We start from the raw sequence: 12620 nt of genomic DNA, 5'->3' as shown, positions 1-12620 counted from the left end.
GTAAATGTTGTGAGGCATGTAAAGATAAAAGATATATTTTTCTATACTAATTGTAAAGTTATAACAAAGTTTTTAGAGGTCATATATGTGACCTCCAACACATATGATGCCTGGATGACTTACAAGCAAATACCTAGTGCTTGGTAAGTATGTAATCAACGAACTTGTGTTAACATGAGAAAAAAGTTAGGTGTTTCCTTATTCCATACACCATCCTTGAATATTTTCCTCTAAAGAATTAGTGTAACAGATGTATTCTGTTACTTCCATTGTATTTTGAAATGTGGTGTAAATCATTACGGAATACTAGTTCTTATGAATAGCGAATTTTGTCCTTATTTCAGGAAGCTACAAAATAAATTATTAATAATACTTAAAAAAACTTCAGAAAACCCTTAAATAGGTCAATAATGTTTCTGGAGATCAGTGAAGCATGTAGCAATATGGAGAGAATAGAAGAGACTACTGCAATCTGCATCTGTCATCTTGCTAATGAAGCACAAACTTATGCTAGAAATATATAGCTGGATATTGGAATTCAGACAGAACTTTGAAGATAATCCATTTTAAAGAATGCAGTTAGGTAGTAGAACAGAGCTGTATGTTTCTAAAACATTAATTATACCTTACTTATGTAACAGTAAATTGTTTTATTTTCTTTTATGTGAAATAAATCACATTACCTTTTAACATGATGTATAGCTAACTCTGATGCAACTGCAGAATCAAATCTAAAATGCATGAATTGACTTAAATTTTTTCCCTGAAAATACTAAATCAAATTCTATTTGATGGAACACAGGTTTTGTTCAGTTTAGTAGCTGGACTTAGACATCTATCTATTCCAACAGAACTGCATCACTCTGAAAAAATCTGTTCTGTCAGACCTGACTAAATTGAATCTGTAGTGCTTGTTTTTACTGCCAAATCTTTTGGGGGTTAATTATCAGTTAAGTATGTTTTCTTTGTTGAAGCATCTACAGACAATGAAGAGCAGCTACAATTTCCATTGGAACTTTCCTCTGATCCCCTTGCTTCTCAACCCTTCTCACCAGCTAAAGGTCGGTTAAATTGAAGGATGCTGGGTTATTTTGAGTTCTGCTCTTTCATTTTTGCAGTAGCTTTAAAATATACATACTTACACATGCTTCAGATACTCTTTTCTACCTAAGCATAATGCTCCTGAAGTCAAATTTTTTGAGTCACAAAAGATGTGGTTGGCTAATTGTTCTGTACGTATTCTGTAGATTTCCTGTAGTTCTTCTGTCTTTGCGTTTACATTATTGAACGTGCTGCAAACCACTAGGTGTTGGGTGTGATTTGACCTAAAGAATTATACACTACTTAATAATTAGGCTTGTCTCATACTGCTTTGCTTCTGTAAAGGCCCATATAAAATAACTCCATGTATTGTCAGCCTCAAATAATTAATTAGTCTTATAGTTTTCGTGGTGGGAAGTTAGCAAACACTGGTTGTTCAGCTGAGAAAAATTGCATGCAACTTTGATTTTAAGTGAAAGGAGCCTAAACTTGCATACTAAACGATTGATATAGTGCAGCACGTGCTAGCTGTTAAACAGCTGCTTTATTTTATCTGAAATAGAGCTGCATTTTGAGAATGGTTATCACAATTCTTCTGACTGTTAAAAATTGTCATCGTTCGTTGAAATCAGTTGTCTTTACTTCCTTCTCTGTTGTTGGATTACTTACCTACCAAAATGGCTAGTGTTAGGAAATTTAGTATCTGTGAATTATTGTAAATGTTCCTTTACTAAAATGTTAAAGAGCTCCTTTTTTTGTACATTACATAAATTGTACAAATTAGAGTTCAAACCACATTTATTTGTATTTCCAGAGGTCAGTTTAATTTCAGCAATATTCTTACTGCCTTATTATTATGCATTTGTGTGTGCTTAACTTAAAATTTATCACATCCTGGTACTGTTAACCTTTCATTTTCAAAGAGAGGAGCTATCTAGAAACTCCTGACTGGTGCATTTTTCACTGATTTTCAGTGTAGACGGTGCAGCTTGTATAATGGACACTCACCAGTAGAGGGTAGCCTGTTCACGTATATTGCTTTTCCTGAGGTTCTTCATATTCCATATTGTACTGCACATCACTTTAGAAGCATTCGACTAGATAATTATTTTGTCTTTCATGTCTTCTCAAGTAGACTTGAGGTTTCATTGTAGTTACGTTTACTTAGCAGCTTATTTAGTATATTGATACTTTCTTATATACTTCTCTGTAAGATTGTTATTTTAGAAATAATTATATACAACCTTATGCGGTAATGACCTTTAGTAAGTGATCATATTGTAATTTGCAAGACAGATTTAATAAAGTTAATTATTTATTCTGAGTTATGATGTGCTATCAAAGTATATAGCATAGTGTATATAGAGAAGGTTTTTCCCCTCATTTTGCTTTGAAAAAATTCTGTAAGAAGGTGTCTGTTGTGCTGTACTGCATGACTCTTCTCATATATTATCTGAATGGAATTTGTTTTGTCCTATTAGAAGTCCTGGAGGGTGCAAGTTCCCATACAGGTATTCCTGCTACTCAGAGAGGTGAGTTTACTTAGTTTAGCCATATGCCAGAACAGAATGAGCATTCTTTGGATATTGGTATACTCTTTTTGGATATGTCTTAATCCAGGAAGTGTTTACTAGTTAACTGAGAATGCATGCTCTGGTGTGGCTTAATGATATCATAATATTTTGATGTATTTTTTTAATCACAAAAGTCAGATTTGTTAATAATAACAATCTCTGTCAGATATATTGATATCGCTTTATCTGACAGAAAATTCTGTGAAAGAGACCTTTTTTTGCTTGTCTTAATTTGAAGTTAGCATGTATTCCCCCTGTTTCTTCAACATAATGAAGAAACGGTGTTTGCGAAACTTTTTTTTTTGAAAGATACACAAACACCCCTGCAACTAATTCCCAAAGTCATAGCAGAAGCACCTCTACTTCTCGTTGTAATGATAATGGGGCTGTTGGGGGAGGGTATTGGAGGAAGGAGGACTGATTTTGTAAGGAAAATTTACTTGTGTTTAAAACAGAGGTGTTGTTTCAGCTTGCAAATCTTATCCTCTTCATAAAAGTGGTTTTTTTTAGGCTGTAGACTAGCTATTGATAAAGATAGTTTGGAGGTTTAAATCATGATCAGCAGCTCTTCGTAAGGAAAAGTATAATAATGAAAATGAAAATTAAACAAGGCTTAAATAAATGCTAAGAAGCCAGAACTTAATAGCTAAAATGAGATTAAAAAAAAAATAAATCATCTAGCATAAGTCATTAATGACTGTATTTGCATGTTTTTTCAGTGATGAAGTCCCAGTCAGGCAGTTGGTTCACAGCTGGGACATCACCAGAAATCGGTACACTGGTTTGGATGAGTCCAAACCTATACTGTAACTTTTCCTTTAAACAGACCTGGAAAGGGATGTTTGTTCACTCTCAGACACAGATAATTGCTTCCTCAAAAGGAGCACTGAGATGAGCAAGAGACATCATCCATATTTTTTTTCTTTGTTTTTTCTTTTGTTTTTCTGTCTGTGTTTTCAGCAACGTCAGTTGATTACAGTTCCTTTGCAGACAGATGCAACAGCTGGATAGAGCTCATTAAACTGAAAGCTCAGACCATAAGGCGCGGATCAATTAAGACAAGTAGGCGGCTGTTTCTACCACGTTATGATAATCTGAGACATATCTCTGATTTCCCAGTGGTGAATAGTGGAGCTTCCTGCCTAGCAGTAGTATTGCAGGTCACATATAGAATGAATACCTGAGTGTGAAAACTGCCGACATTATTAATGACTTTGTAAGCTAATGTAGGGTTTATGAACCAGTATCATAAAAAGCAAAATATAGTATTTCTGTTCACTTAGTAAAAATTAGTTATCAATAAATGTGTACGCCTTCTAATTATATAACATACACTGCATGGATGTAGGTGTATGTATGATCTTGGAAAATTTTTGGTGAGAAACAGGAAGCAATCACCAAGGTGACAGTCAAGGCAATGGTCACTAAATTAGCAAGTGGTGAGTTATTTTTCAGTAGTTCTTTGGCCACAGGTCTGACTATCTTGCTTAAATTAGCAGATTAATATCTGTTTTAATGGAAAATGCTGCACTGGGGAAACACAACAACTTTCACACTTCCTATAATTGGTTCCTCCAGCAGAATATGTATTTCAAAATGTTGGCACTTTTTTCTTTACCTTCACTTTATAACTGATTGTTGTATGTGCAGCTACTCGCCTCAATGTTTTCCTTTGCAGGAATGCCACTCTTCCAAATAAATTCCATTTCAGCTTTTTGTCTCCTTTGCATGCTTTGCATGATAATTTCCTTTCTCACATGATATGGCTGAGCATCACAGGCAGCTGAATGTTGTCACCAAGCTATATGGAAACCATAAAGAAGAGGGTTTGTGTTTTAAGTAATTAGTCTTACTTGATAGTTACTTTTTCTTCTTTTTTCCCATCTTTCTAGCTGCTTCACTTGATAAAGCAAGTCCACTGGCTGAGGGATACTTACGGCACCGTTCTTTTCCATCATGCGCCAATTCTACCGTCTCAGTTGTTAAGATGACACCTCTTTCTTTTCTACCTGGGGCAAAAATAACCAAGTATCTTGGGATAATCAACATGTTTTTTATACGAGAAACCACTTCTTTGCGTGAGGTGAGCTGTCTATCAGGGATTAGCACTTCTTGTTAATTACAATAATCAAAGGTAAATATCTGAAGAGGTTTGAGTTGAAGTGTGGCACAGCAAGGGAACAGAGTCTTTGTTACTTGAGGGTAGGTGCTGAATGAGGAGTGAAAGTCGTGTTGCACTGCTTTTGTTGTAGAGCATATGGAGCTGCTTTGTATTCGGCAGTGTTAGGAAGTGGTTATTTAACCACTGCCATTGTTGTTCAAGTGGTATATGACAGTAAATCAATGAGTTCTTAAAAGAACTATTTGAGGAAAAATAGGTCTTTGAAGAACAATGGTATTTCAGATCATTTGAACCTGAAACATTAATTGAAATAAAAAAAAATCATCTCCATTCTTCTCTCATTTAGCAAGCTCAATGGTGAATTTTCACAATGTGCTTGGATTTTAGGATTCTTTGGTTAATACAAAGTTTTTTGTATCATATGTAACTGTTAAGCTGAATTTTAATATTGCATTCTGTGCATTCTTAGTAACATAGCTCTGTGTGATGAACAGCAAAAAAAACATACCATAGAATATATAACCACACAAGCAGCTTGCAGGTTGTAGTTAGTGATTCTCAAACAATGATCTCCAGTGTGGATCTGGACAGCAGATGCTCCTCTGAGCATGCAAAAATCCAAGACACATTCCTTATCATTTTCATGTCCTTTTGGGAAATAGCTGCATCCTTCTGCTACAATTTCCAGTCACAGAAATAGAATGTGCCTCTTGCCTGGTTTGTCAGTGCTGTTTCTTGCTAATTACACATCGATAAAATTACATAGCAGATGTTAAGATGCTAATAAAAATGATTAGCCTTCGTAAAAATCTGTTGCAAGGTCTCTAGAGAAACTGATCAGACAAACATCTCATTTGGATCTTGCAAGTTACAGACTCCTTTAACTCAAGTAATCTCTGTGAAAAGAACAGTATTTTCAAAAGGAAGTATATGGTGTGACCAGAGTCTAATTCTTCCTTTCTTCAATTTATACCCATTACCCCTGGTCCTATCACTACAAGCCTTTGTGAGCAGTCCCTCCCCCAGATTTCTTATAGGCCTCTGGAATAGGTACAAGGTTAGGTACTGGAATAGATACGAGGTTAGCCTGTGTTTGTTGAAGTTTAGCTTAGCTAGCTGCTTCCTCCACCTGCTTCTTTCAGTTTCTCCAAAGGCACACACGTGAGAAGCCTAGTAGTCTTGCCTTTAACTTTCATTTTGAAATTTTATAGATACTTTGAACTGAGTGAGCCATTTCATTAGTTTCTTTCCTCAGTTGTTTTCTGTGGATTTTTTTTTTTAGTTGGTTGCCTGGTTTTTGTGCGTTGGGTTCCCCCACCCCGATGTAGCTGCTCAAATTCTGTCATAAAAAACACACTTAATTGTTTTTCTTTTCCTTATTTCACAGCAGTTTAAATTACTCACCTTGGCACCAAAGAGATAAAAATCCCCCACAAGCACCGTCAAATAATAATAATAAAAAAACTTTAATAAAGGGGATAGCTACAAGTTCTTTTGGGCTTCAAGGGAAAAAAATACCTTGAATGTCTTACTTGTCAAGTCTTGGTTCTGTCTCCTGATTACTTTGTATTTTAAGGGATCATTTCTTTAGTGAATGTTGAGAACTAATGACAGTCATTAGCATACATGACAGTAATGACCAAAGGTAATGACCACTCCTTACCAGAAGTTTCCAAGAAGTCTAAATCTCTCTTAATCCTCCGTAGAAATTATTCTTTATCTGCTTCCTAGTTTTAAAAAAAAGAGTAGCAACTTTCCTGAGGAAAGACAAACTCATTATTAAGCTGTCAGTGGAATATTATGTGTTCCTGCGGAGGCGTAGGAAAGTCTGAAAAATATGACCATATGTAACGTACTGATTGCAAAGATTACCACTCACAAATGAATAACCTACCTGTGAATTCTGCTACTCAAACAGTAAGTTCCATTGGTCTGATTTTTAACTCTAACCATTTAAACAGTGAATAACTTTTAAGTTCCATGCAATATACTATGTAGGACTCACTGAAGTAGTCAGCTGATAAAAATGTAAGAAAAGTATTCAGCATCTTGTAGCAATACCTAACAAAATTTAATTTGTTTTTCCATTTTAGGAGGGTGGTGTCAGTGGTTTTCTCCATGCGTTTATTGCTGAAGTGTTTGCAATGGTGAGAGCTCATGTTGCAGCTTTAGGGGGAAATGCAGTTGTCTCATACATTATGAAGCAGTGTGTTTTTATGGAGAATCCAAACAAAAATCAGGTAAATTATGACACTAAATATCAATGCTGTTGTGACTAGTATGACACAAATACACATTGTATGTATTTAGGAAATAGCAATGCTGTAGAGCCATGTCTGCATAACACTTCTGGATCTTTCATTGTAATGCCTGTTTAAAGAAGCCAAGAGCATTCTTGAACACCTACACTGACACGAAATCGCAAATATGCTTCATGAAATAAATTCACTGAGTGCAGTAAATTGCAGGAAGGTAGTGATGAACTTACTTGGCTTTTGTGGTGTTGCAGTGTTAGGATTTTCATCCTCTTTTTTTTGGAATTGCTGATACAGAATGCTCCATTTTGGACACAAAGGGACAAAACTTTATTAGTAAACACAAGAACTGAATATGGTTGATTTGACACATGAAATATGTTTAAAACATTCTTGAGATGAAGTACAGATACTCGGATATTTAATTTAGGGTGGTCTTAGAAGAAACTGTCTACATGTTTGCTAGCACACAAGTGAGTGGATATAAAGGGAAATACATAAGGGATTGCCTCACTAATAAATTCTAATAATTTGTCCTTCTCTGATCTATGTCCACTTTTCTATTATCTGCATAAAAAAATGTCACAGATACATAATTTTTAAATAATTTGTTTCATGTTTGGTAACTGTGTACTGTCCTTTCCTTTTTATTTTTTTTTTTAGGCCCAGTGTTTAATAAATGTAAGTGGTGATGCAGTCATCTTTGTACGTGAATCTGAGTTGGAAATGTTACCAGTACAAGCTTCTACGGTTGTTTCGCAGCCCACAAGTTCTGGAGATGTCACAACATGAAGATGGAAAAAGTGAAGTAGTCTTTGCCAAATGCAAAGATCATTTATAATTTGGGATTGTTTAGATCTGCATCTTCAAAATCGGTATCTCTCCATATCTTTAATAGCCAAAATCCAAGACAATCACTATACATCATCCTTATCTTTTAATACTCAGGGCAGCATATTGGCAGGTATGCTCTGATTCTTTTGTTACAATTCCAGGCACCTTTGAAACCTAGACAGATGGCGAAGCACTGGTATGAAAGTATGGATTAAAATAGTAGGCATCACATGAATCTGTGAAAGTAAACAAGAATTCTATTGCATTTTTCAGCTTTTTAAAAGGACCATGACAAGCTATAATTCAGAACTGTCTCTGAGTTTGCATTTTGTATTAGCTTATTCTCGGCTCAGTTTAAAAAATAAAAGTGGGGTCAATATGAGCGGTACGTAACTGAGAAGCCTGTATTGACAACATTTGCCAAAGGAGAAAGAGATTTGTGCACAGACTAATAAAATGTGAAGTCTGAACTTGTCTTAGATCATAAAGTTGGAAGAGGAAGAAGCAGCACCAAGAAGTCACAGCTTGAATTTCTGCACACTAAAAATACTTGTTGAGGGTTTGTGGACTGCTGGTTTTTTGTTTTTTTTTTTTTTTAAAATGATGACTATGCAGCATATATACTGGGGAGATGTTGGAGGGGAAGCATTTGGTTTTGTTTTTCAAAAGTTGCCAGACCGTGATGTTACTAGTTATCCCTATGGTTACAAAAAAAAAAGAACAAAAAGTTCTAAAGTGTGTTAGGTGCTATGATAAACTGGTCAATATTGACAAAACAGATCTTTTTTATGTAAGATTCTTTGAAAGAATTGTCCTGAGGCTCATTTTCTTAAAGCATGATCTCTTGCAAGGATAAAATAAACAGTCCTCTGAGTCGGTTATACAGAGGTGTACTCCATCCTCCTTTCTGTTTTACAAGCTGGGAATGCCTGGCTAATTGAAGATTGATGTATGTTTGTGATCTAATTTCTGCAGGTTAGTTTTTTGTTTTTGTTTGGGTGTTTGGGTTTTTTTTCCCAGTACAATAGTTGGGAAATGAAGGTACTGCAAAGAAAGGAAATTTCCAGTAAATATCTGAAAGGCAGTGATATTTTAATGTAAAAAATGCAAACTTTGTTCTGAAGGTGCATTCATACCTAATTCTGACAATACCATACGTGGAACTTGAACAAACATGTAAACTTGAATGTAAATATTCTGCTTAGTGTTGAAATTAAGCAATGGCATGATTTATTTGTTAAAACTAATTATTTCTTGTAAATGAGCATGAAAATGATTCTTGCACAATAAATTTCTGTATAAAATTTATTGCCTTTTTTAATGTGTAATAGTTAAATGTGTATGCTGGATGCATATTAAAGATGTCTAACCTTCATTCTCCTCAGAGGAACATTTTTTTGTATAGAATGTTACAACCTAATTATTTAAAGTTTGGAAAGTTAATTATCTTTATATTGAAAGTATTTGAATGGAGTGCTTACCAGAACACTTTACTCGCACAATTAATTGTCTTTCTAAATTCTGTAGCTGTTGCAACCAAAGCTGCCATAAATTAAGTTGCCTGTAAATAGTTACAGCAGTCTTGATTATTTTGCAAGGCAAATCTTGTTCCTTTTGAAGCTGAAGGCAGAATATTAATGACTTCAGATGGTCTTGGATCTGGCACAAGAAGCAATTTTCAGTGTGAGTGTTCAGCATAGGAATATTCCCTAAAGTAGCACTTTAAAATAGCTAGTTTTGATTTTGGGGAGGGAGGTTGTTTTGGGTTTTTTTTGGTAGCTCCTATGGAAGTATTAATGCCAGCTTTTCATTTTTAGCTGTTTAAAAGTTCACAATTTCTAATGTGTTTCATTAGACATGGAGAAGGTGCTTTATCGTCTGGAAATTTAAATTCTTCTCCCAATTCTTGTTCTAGAAATAACAAACATTTTTTTTAACTGTTACTAATTGTGATTTCACTTTTCTTAATTGGACCGGATGTATAAATTTAACCTGTGGAAAGCACGCATTTGAATTGCTTTCGTTGTTACTGTCTTCTTTCCAGTGTAAAAAAAAAAGAGATAAACTTGTGCAAATCTGTTGTCATCTGAAATGTCAGATCTTATACATTTTGCAGAGGCAAAATAAGTGTGATACAAACATAAAATTCAGGGAATTTACCAGAGTATGTAAGGAAAAGAAAACTGAAACACGAGTTAGAAGTTTGTCATTTGTGCATAAAACACCTTTGAGAAGCTGTGCACCTAAAATTTAACTTGGTATATGTTCCATGCCAAGTTCAGAATGGCTGAAAATCATACAATGGTACCGTCTTAGTTAATGACTTTTACCCCTTTAGTTATAATAACGTGGTTTTATCTGTGGGAGAAGCATTGAAGTTTCTGCTGAAATGGGAGCAGTTAATGCAGGATTTCTTGCTCATGACTCAAATGGAACTTGGGAATGTGGGGAGACAAACTACCATCTGAGATTTTTGTGGCTCACACAAACATTGCTTTGTCAGGAATTTACTCTGAGAATAGCTCTTTGGGACTAGGTGCTAATGCAGCTTGCTTGTACTGGGATAGAGTTAATTTTCTTCATGGCAGACAGTAGAGTGCTATGTTTTGGATTTTTGACCAAAACAAGGTTGTTAATACAGGGATGTTTAAGCTATTACTGAACAGCACTTGCACAGAGTCAGAGCTTTCTGTTTATCATGCTGACCTCTCAACGAGTATGCTGAAGGTGGACAAGAGGCTGGGAAGGAATGCAGCCAGGACAGCTGACCCTGATTGACTGCAGGAATGTCCCAGCTGTACAGCTCAGACTTAAACAGTAAACCTAGGGGGCCATTTGCCAGGAGTTGCAGTTGTACAGCAATTGGCATTGGTCGGCTGATGGTAGGCAGTTTTTTTTCCCATTACTTGTTTTTCTTGGTTTTATCTTTTTCCCCCCCTCTTAAACTATCTCAACCCACAAGTTTTCTCACTTCTGCCTTTTCAGTTCTCTTCCCGATCGTCCTGGAGGAGAAGGTGTGAGAATGCAGCTGTGTGGTGTCTGGCTGCCTACCCAGGTTAATGCACAGCATTGCTGCTTTCGCTTGAATTGAAGAATCCAAATGGTAGTGGATAGAGTGGAAGCAGCCCAGTTCCCATCTGCAACCCTCAGAAGAACCACTAAGCTTTGACTTTAAAACCCTCACATCAATATTGTCAACAAATTGAGTGGTATTGCCCCTTCCTTTCAGAGGAGTAGTAGCATGTGCTCTAAAAGAACACTTTTCTGGGCAGTTCTTTACTTGCAGCAGTGAAACTAGGTCTGTGTCAGGTTTTCAGATGACTGGGTGGTGTTCAGGTCCTGAATGACTGTTCTCCAGAGAATAGCAGACTTAGGAAGAACATCTTCAGGTGATGCTGCTGCTTTCTGATTCTTTTGATGTCTTTCCCTAACCATTGCTATTTTAAGTGATGTGTAGTGCTTGCCAAGTCAGCCAACTCAAGCTTGAAGGAATTAACTTGGAGGGAGTTACTGGCTTCAAGCTGGAGTCCCAACCAGCTCAGTGCTTTAGGGATGGATCTGGAATAGCATCCCACTTTTTTTTCATTTTCAGCTAGGAGCTTGTTTTCAGAACCGGTTGAAAGGCCCTCAGCCTGTTCCTTTTTTCCTCAATAACCTAATTTTTGAACTCTGATAGCGCACAAATGAAAGGTGATAAGTGAGAACAAATGAATGTTGTGAAGTTAATTGTGGATCCCCTCTTTCCAAAGTGGAATCAAATATTTTTTTTTCTTGGTGTTTAGTTGAAATAGAATTTCCTTGGAAATTAAACCTCAGGGACTGCTTCACTTGTCAGGCTGAAAGCTCTGTAGTTCTCGCTACCAACTCTCTGAGAGGTGGATGCATGAAAGTAGAAGCAAAACAGATGCAGGGAATTGCGAAGAATTGTGAAGAGTGAGGTGTCAGTGACTGAAGGTTGTGGAGAGCTCTCGGTTCCCTTTTTGGTGTTCAGATAAGATAGATGGAAGCTTTGATGACTGATCCGAGTGTGTTACGTGTTTTCTTGACAAGCATGTTAAGAACAGCTGTGCTGCCACAGCTTCTGCAGATCTTCTATTGAGCCCTAGGCTGTGCGGCAAAAGAACTTTTTTTGGCAAGAAAACTCTTCAGGCAGTATTTAGTTTTGGTGGACGGAAAGTATAGTTTTGTCTACTCTACAAAGCAGAGATGAAGTAAAAAAGGATGAAGTGACTTGCCCTGTCTGCAGAAGAGTGCTAGGCCCTTGTGGCACTAACAGGACTTACAGTCTCTGCCTGGCTTCATCCCACTTTGCCCAGGGCCTCATGGCAGCCCCTGCCCCAGCAATGCTGAGGCAGGGCCAGTCTCCAGCTTCCCACAGCCTGCCCAGTTATGGGCACTGCTGAGCTGGGGCTGCCCCCAGTGCCCACCAGCTGTCCCACTCCCATCTTCCCTGGGGACTGGGCAGCAACATGATGCAGATAAGAAGTGGGTTTCAAGACCTAGGCTGGCACAGTAGTTTAAACATTTGTGCTTGCAGAATTTATGTCAGTCATGACAAGTCTGACGTGGTGAAGGTTTTTTGAGCAGGTTTTTGGAGCAGGAAAGGATTCTGTCTTTTCGGGGCTCTTTCTTCCACATGCAGGCCCTAGCTTATTTACGAGGCTTTCAAGAAGTCAGCTGCATGAGCCCTGGCTGGTAGAGCAAGCTGGGCTGCTGCTCCTCCTTGTTACGAATGACCCTGACCCCATCAGGTAATGCTTTGTGTACATCAAGTGTTTCACAAAATTGTTTGGT

The 12620-nt window shown here is 36.9% G+C and overlaps 1 protein-coding gene across 24 annotated transcripts in view; it reads left to right on the top strand.

The window, feature by feature from the left end:
• C2CD5 (C2 calcium dependent domain containing 5) overlaps positions 1–9353 on the top strand; it is a 63532-nt gene extending 54179 nt beyond the window's left edge. For 3 of the 24 annotated variants that reach the window (XM_054077172.1, XM_054077148.1, XM_054077231.1), the window contains 6 exons: positions 975–1061; positions 2523–2573; positions 3576–3677; positions 4508–4698; positions 6831–6977; positions 7656–9350. In XM_054077172.1, the coding sequence (XP_053933147.1) occupies positions 975–1061; positions 2523–2573; positions 3576–3677; positions 4508–4698; positions 6831–6977; positions 7656–7784 (707 nt within the window). In that variant the 3' untranslated portion in view covers positions 7785–9350. Of the gene's footprint in view, positions 1–974; positions 1062–2522; positions 2574–3334; positions 3389–3575; positions 3678–3963; positions 4055–4507; positions 4699–6830; positions 6978–7655 lie in introns of those variants that run through there. The other 21 variants (XM_054077312.1, XM_054077327.1, XM_054077192.1 and 18 more) reach the window with 19 other exon arrangements.
• Positions 9354–12620: the final 3267 nt, after the last annotated feature.

Source organism: Cuculus canorus, chromosome 1 (assembly GCF_017976375.1).
Source record: "Cuculus canorus isolate bCucCan1 chromosome 1, bCucCan1.pri, whole genome shotgun sequence".
NCBI classification, from domain to species: Eukaryota; Metazoa; Chordata; class Aves; order Cuculiformes; family Cuculidae; genus Cuculus; species Cuculus canorus.
The sequence above is the reverse complement of the archived record's forward strand: the minus strand, read 5'-3'. Positions and strand labels throughout refer to the sequence as shown.